The sequence below is a fragment of the Ambystoma mexicanum genome, chromosome 5q, assembly GCF_040938575.1.
Source record: "Ambystoma mexicanum isolate Mex_15411 chromosome 5q, UKY_AmexF1_1, whole genome shotgun sequence".
In the NCBI taxonomy this organism is placed as follows: domain Eukaryota; kingdom Metazoa; phylum Chordata; class Amphibia; order Caudata; family Ambystomatidae; genus Ambystoma; species Ambystoma mexicanum.
The window spans coordinates 1,354,022,561-1,354,043,034 of record NC_090933.1 but is presented as its reverse complement, the minus strand read 5'-3'; the positions used below and the strand labels follow the sequence as shown (position 1 = coordinate 1,354,043,034).

Genomic DNA, 20,474 nt, shown 5'->3' with positions numbered 1-20,474 from the left:
TTGGGCCTCATCAGCGAGGTGAAGCTGTGCCTCTCTGATATTTAAATTAGTAATAGAAATTAGCACGAAAATGTCACCCCCACTTTTTCTGTGGCATAACATAATCAACTTCTCTCAGTATAAATAAATAACACAAGTGCAATTAAAAAGAACACAAACACAATTCTTGCCTTTCTGCAATTTTGAATTTCTGAAATAATTATACTGATCAATCACAAAGGCAGTTATCATGTGATGTTGTGCGTTTTGATTTTCCTGCCAGTTTAAAAGGCTAGCAGTAGGATTACAAAATTGGTTCAAATACATATGGCAATTATGATTACGCCCACACTTTCATTTTCAATAAACACAGGGTGATTTAGCAGTTTGTTTTTGATACTCCCCTTGCTTTGGTCTATGTTGGAGAGTCAGATAGAAAAATTTGAATTATTTGGGGAATTTTGGATTTCAGACCACCCTTACTGACAGGCCTGTGTTGGGGAAGATGTATAAAAAATTTGGACTGATTTAAGAACAAACACACTCCTCTTCCTAAAAAAAGTCAGGATCAGCAGGACAACAATGATTACCCAATTAATGTTTATGCTATAGTTATCAGCACACACTGAGAAGTGAATTTTGTTAATTTCAAATTTTAACAAAATTCACCCCATAATGTTCTTCCAAATGTGGAATTAATTACATTAATATTTCTTGGTTCAATAGGCTGAGGATCTACACAGTTTTGTACCCATGCCCACTATGAAGGGGAGGGATTCAAGGCAAACAGACTCCCCCACCTTTTTGTTTTCCAGGGCTCAGTTCTACTTACATACCAAGCCTCTGTTTAAGATTCAGGAAAGCCAGCTGCATCTCAGGACACTCTGGAAAAAGAGGGCAGGGGTCTTGTCACTCTACTCTCAAATCTGGCCTTCTGCTCTCCACCATAGGTTACAGTCTGCTTTGAGGCTTTCCTAGAAATAGACAGCTCCACCCAGATGCACTTTCAGCAATCTCCTCTGTTGTCTCCTTACAGCTGTCAGATGGTAAGTTTCAGCAGCCTTCCTGATCTTCTTTCTCTTGTCTGTCTGATCCTCTCCTTCTCCTTTTTCCTCCTGTCTTTCTCCTTTTTCTGTCCCGCTGTCCTAGTGCAGTCCCCCTTATATAGCGGCGATGACACCACCAATTTTACAATCGTGGGGAAGTACCCTGCAATAATCCCTGCCACTAGGATTGGACAGTTACTCTTCTCTCTCCTCCCAAACCCAGCCTCCAAGTCAGGATTGGTTTAGGAGTCTGGAGCAACATATAGCAATTACCATTTGCAATCACCCTTTGCACTGCTTTCATCTTTTTGGCAAAAACTAGTTATGTATCACAACTTCATAATTATACTAGCAACTGCCATACTAAACCCATTCTCTGTTTCATCTAATCATGGAGAATTAGATAAACTGAACCCCAAATCGGTTTCATGTAGCATGGCCATGTGGCATTTTTCTGCTGTTTCCATAAAATGCACAACAGTTATGAATATGTAAGTTATTAAGCAAATCCCTAATTTAATTTTCCACCCGCTCACCAATCACATTTGGAACATGTTCAGATCAGCCAGAAACACAGCTTAGATATCCATTACAGTTCCATGAGTCACATGTGGATTAATTTTATATGCCTGTAATCGCCTGGATATTACATAAAAAATGGTACATAGATGAACCCCTCCCGCCTTATGATTAGTGAGAAAAGGGCCCAAATGGTAATGGTCCTTTTAAATTAATTATGAATCTTCATGTGGCACAATGGCCCTGACTACTGCCTTCTGTCCATTTGTTTTCACTGGGTCAGCCTGTGCCCAGAGTTTTTGTTTGGATCAATCTCCTTTGTGCTGGAAGCTTGCTCTTTGAGGTGGGTGCCCCCATTTTCACACATATTAGTCGTGCTCCAGCCAAGGGTGACTTTTTCTTGAAATGAAGGCTTTCAGAGCCAGCAGGTCTGGAGAACACTGGATTTCGACACCTTTAGCAGGACATTGTATTGGGGTTGGTCATTAGATGGGAGATGTGACATCCAGGCGGAGAGTGGGAGTTTTGCTTGTGAAGTTTTGCCCAAAGCCAGCAAAGGGGTCTGCCTTTGGTTGACATTTTCAATGAAGACAAAGTGGCTCATCAAATGTCACTGGAGTTTTGTTAGGTGAAACATAATATACATTGCTTTTGGTCAACCCGCACATCATGTTTTGTTTTCCTGACATTTTTCTGTGAGCAGTGATATTTTTTTCACTTTTACTTTTTAAAACCGTTTTTATTTGCACACACACATGTGCAAGCCATTTTTGTTTTCAATGTCTAAAAATCCTATTTTCCATGTGACAAGGATCTTTGATTCCTCCTTCTTTTGTAAATTAAAATGCTGCCTGTCCATTGGTAAGAACAGGTGGGCCCTTTTTCCAGATGGCTCTTTAATTTTACTTGAAAAACAAAAACAAAGGACTCCTGTTTGGGGTCTTTGAATGCACCCCACAGTTGGTGGTTGACAAGTTGTTTGGAGACTTCCTCTTTCTACCACTCTGTGTCATCCAGTGGCTTAGTGTACAATGTCACTTGCAAGACATTTACTGTACGCAGACCTGTACTACTAGTGGCAGCCGATGTACAGGCACAAACGTAAATACACACACTGCAGGTTAATATTATGGAAACTCTTATTGTTGGTGAAGTGTTCAGAGTATAGGAAGAAGGTGAAGGCAAATGTTGTGGGTGGGAATTATGGGGAATCCATTTTTATCAATGGATATGAACATTTCTCAGGATTACGTTTTGCGTAGAGGGGTGTTGGGAGATTGGCAATAAAATCAAAGCAGGTAACATTCTAAACAAGCATTGGCAATGCCAACATTTTTGGCTTTTTCGTAGGCATGGGACAGGCACTTGCCAGGCACTGCTGTAGTGCATTAACTGGTCATTCAGGGTAGTAGGTATAAAACTGTGCAAGTACCTGAGCATCTAATAGCAGTGCCTGGCAAATGTCTAATACCTATACTTGAGCCAAAACTGTTGGCTTTGTCAATGCTTGTTTTTCACAGGACTTCAGTGAAGGACACGCATAGTTAATTGAGTGGTTGAAGGCAGACCTGGTTGACATTTTTATTATTCCAGTACAACTCCAATTAAGTCATTAACTCTCAGAAGACTGCTTTGAAACAACACTGGCAGGCACTTCCAGTGCAAAGTTTGATGGTAAACCTTGATTAAAAGGAGCTGAAAGAGTTCCCATTAAGAGGTATTTTGAGCGAGGAGGGGGAGGAACTGGGTGGGAATGACCATAGGGATTTGCATGGCTCTGGGCTGTCAATGGGTGGGCACATAACCAAACAACTCCTACAAGCTGTGTGTCCCTCCTCACATGCAATTCCTCCCTAGCTGTACTCTAATGCAATAGTTTCCACCTACAGGTGGCCCAAGTGACACCTGATAGCCTGACCCCTAAAAGAGGGTAACTTACAAAGTATGCTCCTTGGTGGATACACAAAGCCAAGTGGTTCCATCCTTGTTAAAAAGAATACATAAAGACAGTACTGTACCCCCTGACAAGGTCCATAGAAATATACTGGTTCATAATTAAGAATTAATAACGCATTCCATGGGCTTTACTGGGGGTAAATGGCACGGCAGCCCGGGCAGTTAACGAGGGCACTGGGACGTTTACCCCCTGGTATAGTCTGTGGAACAGGTTACTAATGCTATTAGCACAAAGGCAGTGACCCGGGGGGCTAAAATAAAAGTATTTTCCTTAGTTTAATGGGACGCCACGCGCATCCCGTTCATTGAATGAAAATACTATCCAAGATGGCCGCCATGGTTGTGGAAGGCGCGTCTCCGTATGGGGCCTCTCTTCCATTGCCATGGTAGCCTGCAAAAGAGAAATGAAGGCAAGGAATTGCAGTGGCGGCGTGCGTCGACCCTGCAACAATCGGCTAAGTATTAGCTAAATTGGGCTGTGGAGGGGGGTTGAAAAAAGAAAAAAAGGTTGAGGACGGTGGGGATAAGGTGGTGGTCTTGGGTGAGGGAGGCAGACTGTGGTTTCCGTGGAACGCTGCCTGAGACCAGCAGTTTTTCAGGCCACGATCATCCAAGGAACCTGATTGGTTGCTCCCCACCGCCACGGGTGCTAATAGTGCAAGACGGAGGAAATAGACACTCTGTAGCTTAAACTTAGCAATAAAGAGGAGATTGTTCTTCCTGTGTCGCATGGAAACCTTTGTGGTTTTGAGGTGATGTTTACCTACTACTTCTCAAATATTTTCATTTTCATGATAAGCACCTGGCATCTCATCCCGGGTCACCAATCTTATCTTATCTTAAAAGTACTTATAGAGCGTACTTACGCCCGAAGCCATCTTGGTGCTATTGCAGCAGTGCAGTCGTCCGTAACAGTACCTCAACCTAAGAAGATAACAAAGAGAAAGGTTTTCATGGAGCGACGGAAAGAAAGATGGTCAACAGTCTTCCGAGGATGGAATGGAAGCAAATTCCAGAGCCTTACTGCGGCAATGGAAAAGGCACGTCTGCCCACCTGAGTGAGCCGCACACGAGGAACTTCAATGGTGCAAGACTTTTGAGAGCAGAGAGGGCGATTAGGGATGTACGCATGAAATTTGCACTGAAGGTACTCAGCCCCTTTGCCATAAAATGCGTGGTGCACAATGCACATAGACGTAAACGGAACCCTTTGTGTGATAGGTAGCTGGTGCAGCTGCAACAACTGGTGCGTGACACTGCAGAAGTATAAAAACCAATCTCTTACGAATCACCCTGAGTTTGTAATGTCCAGATTGACATACAGATGCTATATGAGCCTCTCGTGACTTGGAAGAAGAAAACTTAACTTCTAAATCCTTCACCACAGACACCAGTGAGGGAAAGGAGCTAAGAGACGAAGACCAGAAAGTCCATAGACATGAAACAGAGGGGGGACCCACCAGCAGCACCTCAGTCTTGTCCCCATTCCATTTTAGTCAGTTGACACACATCCAACTACCGATGGCCCTCAAGCAACTCTGCAGCTGAGATGTCAAATTGGGCTGAGAAATGTCAAGCCACAAAATGATCTGGGTATCAGGTTAGGAATAGCAACAGAGGCCATGAGAGTGGACGAGAGTGAACGAGCTCCAGCAAAGGCTGGATATACACCTTGAATAAAATATGAGACAAGGCTGACCCCTGAGGGACCCCGTACTATAGAGGTACTGACACAGAATGGAAAGAGGGAGAGAAAGAAAGAGATTGTGCATGATCAGCCAGAAAAGCTTGAGACCAAGATAGCACCTGTCCGGGTAACCCCGCCCTGGCCAGGTGGGCAAGCAGGATGGAGTGGTCGACAGTATTGAAAGCATCTGATAAATTTAATAATATCAGTGCTCTCACTCCAACCTGATCAGAGAGATGAGCAAGGCCATCCACAACAGAGACCAATACACTCTCTGCGTCCTAGCCAGGGCGGAATCCAGACTGGAATGGATTGAAAAACCTAGAATTTTCAAGAAACAAACTGAGAAGAGGGGGGAATTAAAGATTCCAATGCCTTCATAAAGAAAGGTAACAAAGAAATTCTACAAAAAATAGCAGGAGAAGAGGGATCAAGTGACAGTTTTTTCAGAAGACAGATCTTTAGTGCATGCTTCAGGTCTGACAGAATAAACCCTGATTGACAAGAATGGTTAACAGCCTGAGCCGCCCATGAGGCGATGGTTGTCATAATTCCCATACAACCAGTTAATGGAATAGAGTCCAAAGCAGAGGAGAACAATGAACTTCAAGTGCTTGTGTGGCACGGTCCATCCCGTGTAGCATTGTAGGGCTTCTTTTATGAGATTGTTTTAGCCAACAGTTAATACTTGAATGTACAGTAATGGTGGTACGCTGACCTACTTTCCTTTTGCAGCACTACCAAGTCTATTTTCATGTCAGCAGATTTTCGACCAAGCACAATCTTTAGTTATTTCTTTTTTGTAGTGCTGACAGGCTCTGTGGGTTCACCACATGGGTGTGGATTGACACCATGCAAGTATGCCACACCTGTCTACTTGTGATGACCTTACTCTGTAGCCATTTGTCATTTTGTTTAGCAGGGCCTTTGCTGTGAGAGAGTGGTGAGGTGAGAGCAAGTTGAGATGAAACCTTTTTAAATTGAAGTTACTATTAAGTATTGAATACACAATATGCCAGTCCATCGACCGACTGGTTCCAGTGGTTCAGGTTGTAGGAGTGGATTAATACCACCCCTGGCAGCTGTTCCTGTACATTGGGAAGCAATACACATACAGAGTGGTTATGATGGTCGCTGTGAGGGAGGGTCAGAAGAGCAGCTGTTCCTGTACATTGGGAAGCAATACACGTGCAGAGTGGTTCTGATAGTCGCTGTGAGGGAGGGTCAGAAGAGCAGCATCTGAGCATGGCATGCTACTGCCAGGTGGCACAAGGAAGCAGGTGGATGGGGGTAAAGATCAAGGAAAATCCAGTGATTGGGGTAGTTCATGAATAGGAGCTGGTTAAAAACAACATCCCAATCTTTGCAGACACCACTCATGGTGGCCCATTCATCATAGGCTGAGTGGGAGACTTTGGTGGTGCTGCACCCTAAATTAAGCCAAAGGAACATGTGTGTTCACTGTGCCTGGCCACAAAAGACTTGTATCCTGTATTGTAACTCATTCACAGTAGCAGCAGCCCAGACTTGTGTATTTTGCAGTCACAAATACATTTGCTAAAGCAACAAAGCTTTCTGCATCAGGCATTACATGTTTTTTTTAAATGTGTATTTAATAGAAATTGAAATATTTAACAAATATAACAAAACAATTCTTTCAAAATGTGATTTTCATAAACATCTATGCTTACTTAAAGAAATAGCTGGCGTGGTTGTTGTCGTGATAAATAATTGCACTGTCGTTTTTCCTAAAAAGATTCTAAAACGGCTCGTCTTAAAAGAGAGTCTTTAGTCCCCGTCTTCACGCTGGAAGTGTTCTCCAGACTCCACACAGCATACAAGCTGCCTCAAAAGATTTTGCAGACAAATTTCGAAAGAAAATAAATTAAGTTAAGCAAGCTATGAATTGCTTTAACAATGTGTGTGTTTATTTATCAAAAACTCAATAAGAAAGTGTCATAAAAACTGTGTGTGTGTAAGAATTACACCAAATAGATCAAAGCGTGTCTAGTCAAGATCTGCAGTGACTTGTACATCTCTTCCTTTGGATGCTCATTGTGTATGCCCAAAACATGAAATGCATGTGTGTCAGTCCATCTGATCAGTGAACACTTAGCTGAAATGTTCAATGGCGTCTGCATTCCATTACAGCTCATCTCTCTTATTTTACTTTCAGACCCTGTCCATCTATCCACAATGGCAGACAGCAAAGAATTAGGTAAGTCAAAAAAAAATACACATGTTCCTCAATTTTATTCTCTGTCACATTTCAGTACTGGCAGTAACTCTGGATATCTCGTAAACCTAATCTCTGCTTTTGAAAACAATATCAGGACTGTTGATGTAACCAAGCAAATACATCTAGTTAGTCTAGTTAGTCACAGCACAAGAAATGAAGACTGCAGAATACTGGCAGAGGCAAAGCCAGCAAGTGGTTGCCTGCAATGTGGTGGCGCATTGTCAAAAACACAGATTGTGGGATTGTCTGCATGCTAGTAGGCAGAGTTACCATTGACATGTTTGAGTGCATGTGAATAGGACGCTTATACTGGTAAAGTATATATGTTCCACTGTATTTTCTGTATTGGAACCAGACCAACAAAGAAACGAACAAATGGAAAGTGTTGGACGGTCACAAAGATGGTTAGCGACCCAGATCTAGGTGGGCGCTTCCTCACCCATATCAATCAGAGCTGCAATACATCTGTTCTGTGTACTGTGCTAACAGAGTGAGCTGTTTGGGCATTTAAGTGTCCCGAATTACTGTACGAAATAGGTTGAATAGCTTGTGTCCATCAGCCCTTCTGTTGCTTAGATGTGACCTTTAGCATCTTTGTTAAGGGGTAGTAGATCTCAAATTAAACACATTGGGCCTCATTCCGAGATTGGAGGTAGCCATGCCGCTAATAGCGCCATGGCTGCCTCCAATAGCGGTACCGAGTGCGCCCCCATTCAATGGGGACTTACTGGTCTAGTCGGACCTTTGCGGGACCAGTAAGTCCCCATTGAAAATACCATTCCCCATTCCCATTTGAGCCCCCATAGGGCTCAATGGGAATGGGGAAGATACAAATAACGGTACCACAATTTGAGGTACAGTTATTTGCTCCCTGGACCCTTTGCGGCTCCCACTAAGGCCGCCTGGTAAAACCAGGCGGCCTTAGCGGGACCCGCAAAGAGACCTCGGAATAGGCCGCAAAGGGATTACCGGCACCGATGTCCTTAACGGTGTCCGGTATCCCTTTGCGCCCACCTCGTAATGAGGCCCATTATTTTAAACAAGCATAGGCAGAATTTTGCTGTAGTCAAACATGCATCTCAATTCCAAATGTTTTAATATTACAATTGTGATATATTAAGGACTATAAAAATAATTCCAATATGCCTAACTAGAATACTAGTCTTTAACTCTTCCACAAAAATAAAATCATCAACTTTTCCTAGATTTTAGACAGGATTACAATCAATACCACAAGCAAAACTATTAACTTTTTCAATGATTGTTATTATTTACGTGCCAATAAATCTAGATTAACAGCAGTAAATGGTCAACCCTGGTAAAGTGAATTCTTAGTCAGATGCACAGTATCTTAAATTGGGATGAGCATACAGATGACTTTTAGATTACATCAAATAGTTTTCAGATTACTTAATGGTGACTTTTGGTTAATTTGTACTCTTTGGATTACTACAGATCTCCCCAGATTGTTTTCAGTGCGCTTAGATTACCTCTGGATCATTTCCGATGACTTCAAACTAATTCAGATTAATTTAAATTCATTTTAGTGAATTTCAAATCACCCATTCATTTAATCAGATTACTCTGGATTACTTTCAGTGTACTTTTAAATGACTGCATCTTGCTTACAGACTACACCCAATTAGTTCTGGAATACCTCATGCAACTTTGGTTTACTCCAGATTCCATTTTGAACACTTCTGATTAAATAATACTACTTTAGATAATTTCATTTTAACTTGCACAACTACAGACTGATATAGATTACTCTTTGATTATTTCTAATTACTCCAGATTACTTTCAACATATGCCACAGGAAACAACACTGGCTTTACCAATGTTTCCGTTGTTCTCCAGAGTATTTCAGATTACTTTCAAATTACACCAGATCATCTGGTATTACTTTATTTCCTCAGATTACCTCAGAGGATTTCATATTCATTTTGTGTTCCTCATACTTTTTTGGATGACTCAATTTACTTCAGATTAATTTTGGATAGTTTCAGATTATTTTAAGAGTACCTCTGATAATTTTGCAATTACTTTAGATTAACTCAAAATATTACACATTACTCAAAATCACTTCAGATTGTTTCAGGTGTCTTCACATTACTTCCACAGTGCTCTTGCCTACTTTCAGATTACATTTTGATTCATTCAGAGTACATCTGACTTCTTTCAACTAATAACACAGCTAACACTATGTCTTTGCCTATGCTTGTTTTATTACATTGTGATTACCACGCTTCACTTTTGATTACCTTTCAGTATTGCCATATTACCTTCATATATATTATTTCTTAGGCCATTTAACTTGCAGGGACGTTCATATTACATCACAAAACATCAGATTACTTTCAAATTACAGTATTGCACTCATATCACTTTCAGATTACTTCACATTACTTTGGATTAACACAGTGTACTTTTGTTTAATTTAAGATTTCCTTTCGATGTACATCTGAGTTCTTCAGATTATTTTTGGAGTAATTCAGATTACATTTTGGAAACCTCTGATTAGATTCCTTCCATATAGAATGGCATTGAATTGGTTCATATTAAAGTTGGATTATATCAGATTACTTTCTTGCTACTTTAATGGTAAAATAGATAATTTCAAGGTCCTCCACATTACTTTGGATCACTCTCAGATTACGCCAGATTGATTACTATCACACTCAATGTTTGGGGAACATGGTCCACAGTCTTGACTATGACCGAACATATGTTGCAAACAAATCTCAAAGACTTGAAAAGAAAGTATTATTACATGTTTCCTTAATTACTTCCTGTTACTGTTGAAGTAATTTCCCCAGACACTAACATGGTCAGGGGTATATCTTCACACTATAAACATTGCAACCCTCCAATGAAATGTTAATTGTCCATGTGCATTGCTTCATATTATTTATTTCACTTTATTTAGAATGACCTCGTATAATATTTGGGTTACTTTTAGGTTACCTCAGGGCACTTCATATGACTTCAGACACATTGTTCAGGACTTCATATTGTACTTTTAGCAGTCCAGCTTCCTGTCAGAATAACTTGTAATTACGTGCAGAGCCTGCTGACGCAGGTTCGAATCCCGGCAGGGCCCAACTCAGCCTTTCATCTTTCCGAGGTCGATAAATGAGCACCACACACTGTGGGAAATAAGCATCGCTCAGATGCCTGAGGGTTCGTAGCGCTATTTAAATGCCTAAACAAACTTCAGACTACTTTCAGAGTACTTCAGGTTACTCTAGGATTACTAGCTGATTGCATTGCAATGAGGTTACTTGTTACTACCTATTACTGCTGGATATTTTGGAAGTACTTTAAATTCTGCTTCCTATTTATTTTTGTATTTATTTATTTTTGAGTTATGTAATGCGCTAACTCCCAGGGGTGACGGATGAAAGCACATGGGAACAAGAGAACATCGGATACAAATGTGTGTCATGTGGGAATAGGAAGCATGGGGTGAGGTTACACGGCCACGTCGGTATCTCAGCTGCCAGTTGGCTAGACAGTGCAGTTGATGTTTTTGCTAAGGCTAAGGCACCATTGGTTACAGCAATTCTGGCTCTTGCAGCTTATTCATATTAAAACAAACATAAAACTAGTGGACGGAGAAAGTCAGGTATCCTTACGCAGAGCCAAGGCAAGCAAATTCAAGGTTATCAAGTAATGGCTAAATGTGCCTGTGGCGCAGAACTGCTCAATATAAGTGCGGTGGACTCAAGTATAGGAGGCACTGGGAGGAGGAAACGTTGACTGGCTCATGTACGGAGGCATATCCGAATTAGAGCAATCTTTTTCAGCAAGAATAGGGAAGATCGTATGTGACTGTTGGATACTTCGAATTGTTTCCCTTGACCTTGGATGGGAGAGGAGTGTGCCACTTGGTGAATAGCATTGAGACTGCATCACTAACTCTGGAATCTCTTACCTGTAATGCACTCCAGCCAAGGACCCAGCCCGTTACAGCGATAATTCTGACACAATGTAGCCTGCAGTGTCCATGACCACCACATTAAGAGTGGGTAACGGTGCTCCACCGCAATCCCAGAAATGATTGTGCCGGGCCCAAAAATATAGGTCTGGTAGTGCCAGTGTTATAATAATGTTCAGATCACCATTACATCGGGATTCCCCTACACACGAGCGCATATGCAACAGAGTGATCTGCCAGGGAATCACTGATGTTACCTCTACGTAGATCACTAAACAGGATCACTGTGATTTTAACGAAAAATTTAATAACAAAATCATTTGTAACGATCCCTAAATACTGATACTTATTTCATTTTTTTATTTTGAGGATGGAGTCCCCCCAATCCCTCCATTTCCCACAGTGTATAACCCCGCTCCAACCCCCTCCCTACCCGTTTTAATCCTTTACCCAACCCCCATACATATTTTGTTCTAAACAATCAGTATTTCTCAGTATTAAGGGTTTGTTTAAAATGTAAAGCGTTGGAAGTTGGTGTGAAGGAATTCACGGACAGCCAATAAGTCTGATAATGAGATCTTAGTATGCATGGTGATCATTAAAGTACATGGCCGAAGTTCATTCCAAGTTATGCGTGTTAGTATATTCTTAAATTCAGCTGACACGTGTTTCGACGCTGGGTCGTTCTGAAGGCTGGACAATTGTAAATAAATTCCATTCATGGAATTATCAATATAAATAAAATTAAGTAAAGTTAAAAGGAATAGAAACAGCAACATGATGACATAGATTTTGCTCACATGAATGAGTAAATCAAATGCAAATATAAGTGTTTAATGAAAAGGTTAATAAAATGATTACAAAGGAAAAGGTAAGATACCGTGATGGGCCATTAAGTGGGCATGGAAGAGAATTGCACAGGTAGACCAAAGTCAGGATAGAGGACAGTCGTAGTGAAAGTCTTTTCTTATTATCCATAAATGGAAAATATTATAGCCATAGTCACACAGTTCTCTAAATTATCTAAACATTTGCACATGTTATTTGTAACAGTACAGCTTAAATTGACCAATCGGGATTACGGCACCGTAAATTATGGTGCCGTAATTAGCACCAAGGTCGCTTAGCGCCTTCCCCATCCCCATTGAGCCCTATGGGGCAAAAATGGGAATGGGGAAGGGGCAATGGTGAATGGGGATTTACCGCCCCGCCAACCTTGGAATGGGGCGGTAAATCCGCCATCCACCATGGCGGAATCCGGCATGGATCATGGTGCTAATAGCACCATGGTCCAACGCCAGGGTTGCAATGAGGCTTTTAGTGTCATAAATGTGATAACACTTATACTTGTTAAGTATGGTAATACTGATAACAGATGATCATATAGACTAGGGGACACGTTGTTCCCCCTGAACCAAAATTGATGGCATGATTGCAATAACATCTGCCTTATCACTTGTCGATTGATCGATGTGAATCAAAGAGTGTGGCCAATTATGGCAGTTGTTTGTACACATGTCTGGGCCCATGCATAAGTGATTCATCCGCTCCTATACCAATGTGTCAGCTTATCATTGACGCGGCTGATAGTCATACGAATATGTTCTCAGTAAAAAAAAATGTATGAGGCCCAAAATCAAAGTAATGTTGATATCCTTTACACCATCTCTTTATCATTTAGCATTGACGTCCATGGCTGTGACATCATCCTACAAGCCCGTTATGTCTTACATAATGACAGAGTAGTCATCCATATCACTAGACTGATATGTAGTATAGTATGTGCTAGTCGGTTGTCCATGTTTCAGTGCCCGTGTGCTGGGGATTGGCCCGCTGCTGTGTTGGTTTATTGAGCTTCCATTGGTATTACTGATGGTCATAAGATTGTACTATCAGTGAGAATCATATTGTGGGATTTGAGTATGGTGGATTCGGCAATATTGTAGTCCAGATTTATTGCCTTTGCAGTGCTATAAGGTCACCCCACACTTGTGCTCCCTTCTCTAATACATAGTTGCAATTATTAACATCATGAGTCTATTTTTACAAAAAAAGCATTAATCTCATGTTGAGCATTAAGTCCATGTTTAACACATCTTAAGAGATGTATGCATTTTGCTTCAATCTTCTCAGTTTGAGTGTAAGATCACACCCTCTTTTACCACATTGTGCATGCATGAGACCTATCAATCATTTTTATTGTCCATTTGGTGGCATGTCTGCTAGTGTGTGGCCAGAAGGAGCTTAGAACCCGGCTTTTTAAATTCGCCATGTGTTCCCTAATTCTCACCCGTAACTGTCTGATTGTGCTGCCCACATACATTCTCTCACAGACACAAATGATGGCATACACCACAAAGATCCTTGATTTGGTTTACAACACCATTTCTGTCTCTGAAATCTTGGCAGTTTTTATGTGTGTGTTTACGCATATTACATGTGTCACGTTTGTGGAATCCTTTTGTTTTGGTAAGCCAGTCACTGCCCCTGGGTTGTTCTATCTCAAGAAAGGAGGGACAGAGAGGGGTCCTTAGGGTAGGTGCTCGTGTGAATACGAATTTGGCTTGTTTGTCCAGGAATGGACTCAGGTCCTGATCCATAAGTAAAAAATTCCAATGTTGTTCGAAATTTCAAAAAAGACTATCACTGTCATTAGAATATTGCATTATGATATCTACCTTTTCCAGTGCATTATTCCATTTGGTATGTGTCTGTAACATGGAAGCCCCTTCTTTGGACCACATTTTTGATAAGACTTTTCAACTACATCAGTCGAATGTCCCCTCACTTTGAATCTCTTAGTCAGTATCTGGCATTCTTCCAAGAAACAGGTTTCTTCGCTGCAATATGCGGCGGGCTCGATAAAATTCTCCAGCTGGTATGTTGTTGATAGTGGACCTGCGGAGGCTGCTTTCAGCAAACAGTGCAAAATTTACTTCTGTTGCTTTATGAAAGGTTCTAGTTTGGAATCTCCCTTCTGCAATGTAAATTTGAAGGTCTAGGAAATCACTGCAAGAGTTATCGCAACGTCCTGTCAAATGTATCACAAACAGATTGGAGTTCAAATACTATGTGTATTGCTCAAACAGTTCTTCAGAACCATGCCATATGATCAGGATGTCGTCTATGTAACGCCTCCACATGATAATGTTATCCAGAAATGGGTTGTTGCTCAGTGCATGCGTCTGTTCGAATTCTGCCATAAATAAGTTGGCTAGTGAAGGTGCATATTTGGCCCCCATAGCTACTCCTTGCATTTGGGAATAGTAATTGTCTGTGAAAAGAAACACGTTGTTTTCAAGTGTGCATTTCAGAAAACTCTTTAGCATTTCTACATGTAATCTGTATGAAACAGAACAATCCTTAAAAGTGTAATCTATTGTCCTGATTGCTAGGTCATGGCTGATGGAACTATATAGTGCTGCGAAATCCACAAGGGCTAGATGGTACCCTTCCTGCCACCGGATCTCAGACAGTAGTTGTAACACTTGTGTGCTATCTATAATGTAATATGGAAACAAAGGAACATGTTCTTTGATGGCATCATCAATGTACTAGGACAAAGGCTCTGTAGCCCAACCAATCTCACTCATAATGGGCCTGACCTCTGGCAATGTAACGTATGTCTTGTTTATCTTTGGCAAGAAATACATTGCGGGCATGATCGGATTGGTTGTGGTTAAAAACCTTTTCTCGTCATTTGTGAATAATCCCTTTGTGTCCCATTCTTGTATTAGTGAGTGAAGATTTTTAACGATTGCTGATGTTGGGTTTGTTGTAAATTTTCTGTAACTCCCTGGTGTGCAGAGGTGGGATAATCCCATAGTCAAGTTATCACATGTGTTCATGACAACCACGTTCCCGCCATTGTCAGCCTCTTTGATAACTATATCTTGGCTTTTGGCGAGACTTGATAATGCCATTCTTTCACTCTTGCTTAAATTGCTCTGGGTAGGTTTGTGTTTTTTCTTGTTGCTATCTAAATGTGAGTCTATGTCATTGGTAAAAGCTTGGTGGAATGTTTCTATGAAGCTTTCGTTTGGCAAATTAGGTGTAAAATTTGACTGAGGTTTGAGCTCTTGTATTTTCAGATTGCATGCATGTATCTCTACATCTGTACATATCTCTTCACGTGAGACCTCTGGCTCGGATTCCAGAGACATGAGCAAGTGGGTGTTCTCTATATCAGCTAAGGATAGTGAACTCAGAGGGTCTGGTATGGTTCTAGATGCAGAGGTTTTAACCTGTGATGAAAAAAGAATTTTAATTTCAATTACCTGGTGAACTTGAAAATATGAATCTGAAAATTGGTATAGTCTGTCCCAATGCTGGGAGTGAAAGATAAGCCTTTATTCAGAACCATTTCTTCTGTCTCTGTAAGATGTTGATCTGATAGATTTACCACTAGGCTGCTGTCAATCATTTTCCTGAGTGTTTCTTGGAACCCGACATGGAGGTCCCATGTCCTCATCCAAATTGCCTCCTGCTCATCCTCCTGTTGCCCCCCTCCTGCCCCTTGAGTGGAATTCCATATTGGAGTATTGGTTGTGATAGGATATTAAACCCTTACATGTTTGGTGTTGCGTTGTGTGCCTTGTCTATATCGTGGGATTTGTTCTAAAAAACATCTCCCTTGAGTGTTGTCAGTAGTGCTGCTGTTAGCAATTACCCTGTACTGGTGATGTTCTCTCCATCTGATTCTGTGTCAGAGCTGCCAGTTGACGTGTTGGGTGTGTTATCCCTTGATTTTCTGTGGGCATCATCAAATTTGGTTTGTAAGGTGTACACCCTGTCATCTCGATAATCTTGTTCATCGTGAAAATACTTCCTGAATTTTCTCAATTTGACCTCGTCCTGGTATTGCCCTAAGATTTCATACATCTTAGTGTAGTTATTGTCCTTGGTGGCTTCTGGATTCTTCATGTCCGTAATTTCCTGTTTGACAATTGTTATTTGCTCCTGTACTCTAGCGTGTTACCATTGTCACCGGTGTAGGGGAACTGGACGGGTTCTAACGGCAATATCAACCTCTGCAGTGGCCCGACCCTGACGGTAATGGCACTGCCGCCCTTGTTAAAATACCCTCCCTTAACAGGGTCGGCCCGCCATTGAGTTTAATATCACCTCATTATTGAACAGATATATATTGTACTACAACATTAACGCTAAAACCTTACCAATTTATAAAAAAAATACCAGAAATCTATCAACTGCTAATATATACTCAGAAATGTATTTGTATTTGTATTTATTTTTTTTGTAAAGCGTGCCTGGCCCGAAGGCATCTGGGCGCATATCTTAGGTTACAGTAATGGTATGCATCTAACATAAATGTACATAATTTACATCTGGGCACATATCTTAGGTTACAATGATAGTGTGCATACATTACAAATGTTACACAGCAACAAGTGGTGGAAGTATATACAAACAGATGTGCATACAGGCATGTAAAGGAGTCTCACATTATACAAGCAGGTAGGTAGAAGTTAATTAGGCTTCTTGGGATATCAGCCATCATTTGACTTTGCGTTTAAATGAGGAGGCAGACGGTTTGGTCCTCAAAGAGATAGGCAGTGAGTTCCAGAGTTTAGCAGCAAGGACTGGGAAGCTCGTTCCACCTGCTTTCAGAAATCTGTATCTAGGTATGTTGAGACAATGAGCTTGGGCCGATCTCAATGGGTGAGTAGAGGTGTGATGAGTAAAGCGACTGGACAAATAGATGGGGGCCTGATTGTTCAAACATTTGTGTGTGAGGGCAAGCGTTTTAAGGGAAATTCTTCATGTGACTGATAGCCAGTGTATACTTCTCCTGATGTAAGAGATGTGTGGAGATCTCGGGAGGTTTAAGGCTGCCTTGATGGCATTATTTTGAATAACCTGAAGTTTGTTGAGATTGCGCTGGCTTGTCCCTAGATAAAGTGCATTACAGTAATCGAGTTTGGACATGACCAGTGTTCTTGCAAGAATGGTGCGGTTGGGAGTACTGAGGAAGGGACGGCAAGCAGTGATGAGCTTGCACATGAGCTTGCACATGTATGCGGATACTGAGATGACAGCATTGGTTTGTCTATGGATGATAGTGTAGAATCAAGGTAGATTCCTAATGTTTTGGTGTCTTTGGAGACCTTAATGGTGTTACCATCGATGCTGAAAGCTCCAAATGACAGATCTAGTCTGTTGAGTCGGTGTTGGTAGCCTAAGATGAGGAGCGCTGTCTTGTCGTCATTAAGACAGAGCTCATGTTGGGCCATCCACGCCTGGATGACTTGATAAACATCATTTAAAGCTCTAGTGTCCGCAGCATGGTCTCCCGTGATAGGGATGAGTATCTGGGTGTCATCGGCGTAGTTGGTCTAGGTGACACCCAGATAGTCAAGTATATCAAAAATAGGTTTTGTGAAGACATTGTAGAGTGTGGGCGAAATACAAGAACCTTGTGGCACCCCACACAATGCTGGTGATGAGTCGGAAGAAGCAGACAGGGAGAAGACCCTCATTGACCTGTTGTTCAAGAAGGATCTGATCCAACTGATGGCTTTGTCTGAGAAGTGGGCAGCCGTTTTAAGGTGATCGCAGAGGATTTGGTGGTTAACCAAATCAAAAGCTGCCGATAGGTCGAGGAGAAGTAATAATGCCAATTTACCATTGTCTTTTAGGTCCTCAATTTGTGTTTTGAGATCAATGAGTGCTATTTCCGTTCCATGCTTAGACCGAAAGCCTGATTGTTTAAGGCCAAAGAGTTGGTTTGATTCCAGGTAATTCTGAATCTGCAGATAAACTGCACAGTCTAGTATTTTAAGTAGAAAGGGGCCGGTGGTGATGGGTCTATAGTTGGTAGGAATACTTGCATCCAGCGTGGGTTTCTTCAGAAGAGGGATGACCCAGGCGTCTTTGAGGTTGTCAGGGACTGTGCCGGAGTTGAAGGATGAGTTAATAAAAGCAGTGATGAAAGGAGCCAGTTCATGTGCAGATTCCTTAATGATAAGGGCAGGACAGGTATCACCCTGGCAGTTGGAGGGTTTGAGTTTACTGATGATGTTTTCGACCTCTGGTGTGGTAAGTGGTGAGAAGCTGAATGGTGTATATGTACGTGTACATGACTGAGGTTTGTAAAGGAGGGGGTTCGTATGTGAGTCGGTCAGTGGCTAGTTTTTTTTGTCGTTCATTTTCAGTTGGAGAGTAGATATCCTATCAAAGAGTACTTTTTGTATACTGGCACACCAGGTACTGTCTTTGCTGCACCTGTCAGGAGGGGTAGAAGAGGACTCAAGCTCTTTAAAAATTTTAAAGAGCTCTTTAGTGTTGGATTCCGCTTGTGGAATACGTGTGTTGTAGGTCTCCTTTTTAGCCTGGAAGATAGCCTCCTTGTAATTAAGGGTAGCTATGATAAGGCTGTCTTTGTTAGCTTCACACAGGAGACTTTTGCAGTGGGCTTCAGCGTTGCGTTTTTCTTTATGTAGTACTCTTAATTGTGGGGTGAAGCACGAGTTAAGGTGGATGCGCTGTTTAGGTTTCCTCGATTTCATGGGGGCGATAGTTTATTGCTTTAAGCATGGTGCAGTTGAAAGTGTCAACAAGGATGGTAGGGTCTGAGCATGTCATTGAAGCCGTGTTTAGGATGGGCAGGATAATGGGTAGCAATTTGTCCCTGGTAATGTCCTTTTTGTTCCTAGTAGGGATTGCAGGCGCGATGTCCTGTTAGATGTAGGGGTCGTTAGCTAGGATGTTGAAGGTGATGATGTGGTGATCAGACCACACATAAGGGAGGTTCGATGTTATCTTGATGTTTCAGTTTAGATTGGCTATGCAATCTAGTGTTCGTCCCTTGTTGTGGGTAGGTTTGCAAATACGATGTGAGAGGCCAAGGTTGGTGAGAGTACTAGCGATGTCCAAAGCATTGTGGTCATTGGGGTCAAGGAGGCCCAGGTTGAGGTCACCTAGTAGGATGATTTGGGGATTTGGTTTAGTTTTGTCTACTAAGATGGAGGTAATGTAATCGGCAAAAGTGGTGATTGGACCTGGGGGCCTGTAGATGAGGTGCAGTGTAGCGGTGCTGGTATGAGAGATGATGATTTGAACCGATAGTAATTCAGCTGAGGGGATCTGTAAGTTAGGGATAATTCACAAGTTGATCGTGTCTTTATGAATGAAGGCAACTCCGCCCCCTTTTGAGTGATAGACAGTAGACGGGTGATGTGAACAGTGCACACTGAACACTCAAATTTGCTCTACTATCCTTTTGTCATAGTTCCACTTTTTCTTCCTTTTGACCTTTTTTATGTTATCTTTATTGTGATCATCCCAGTTTAATTAAAATTAGAGCCCCGATAAAGTATCCATTGATGCAAAACACAAATGCTGGCGTCAGAACTGATATAGTCACAGAAGATGCATGAAAAAACACCAAACTCTACACTTCAGAACTCTGCCTAAATACATTACTCAGTAGCCATGTGTAGGGCACACGTTCTCTAAGTGTTGAGGAAATCCTAAAGTACCACATTACCAGCACCAGGTCAAGCACAGAATTGCCATCGCTCCCACTGGAAGATGCACCAAAATGGGAGGACTTCATGAGCAGCTTGTAAACACTGGAGGTCTGTGAACTGGCAAAGATAGCACAGAGAGATCCAAAATCACAGCACAGCAATTTAATTGGGAAATGAACATGAGCCCCAACCACCTAAACCCGCCACCTCTTTGTCTTTGGTAGAGGCTAACATTTTGGTGGAACTTAGTGAGCAAGGGCTTATCGCTTCAAGTAGAGACACAGAAAATAGTTTTAAACATTGTAAGTAAGACGTTTCCGCCCTGCCCTAGTCTACACTCTTAGGCAATGAAGGGATGAACTTTCAATGGCTCCTGTCATGTCTGTATCAACAGGTCCATTTACCATGCCAAATTGAATGTTGGGGAATGATCTATGAATGCTCCTTCTCTAAGAGGCGGGAAACCCCTCTATATATGACCCTACGTACAATACATAATCTCTGGAAGTCATGAGAAGTCTTTGAACCAGGCGGCTTGGCCTGCAGTCTAGCTTCAGGGTGGCGTTGTTATGAATGGTATTGCAAACACACCTCGTTCAAGTGATTGTCAATCTATAT

General features: G+C 41.7%; 1 protein-coding gene across 2 annotated transcripts in view; it reads left to right on the top strand.

Annotated features, from left to right (window-relative positions):
• Positions 1-20,474, top strand: part of LOC138498138 (GTPase IMAP family member 9-like) — a 103,858-nt gene that overhangs the window by 71,362 nt on the left and 12,022 nt on the right. For both annotated transcript variants that reach the window (XM_069622014.1, XM_069622015.1), the window contains exon 2: positions 7,364-7,405. In XM_069622014.1, the coding sequence (XP_069478115.1) occupies positions 7,384-7,405 (22 nt within the window). In that variant the 5' untranslated portion in view covers positions 7,364-7,383. The remainder of the gene's footprint in view (positions 1-7,363; positions 7,406-20,474) is intronic.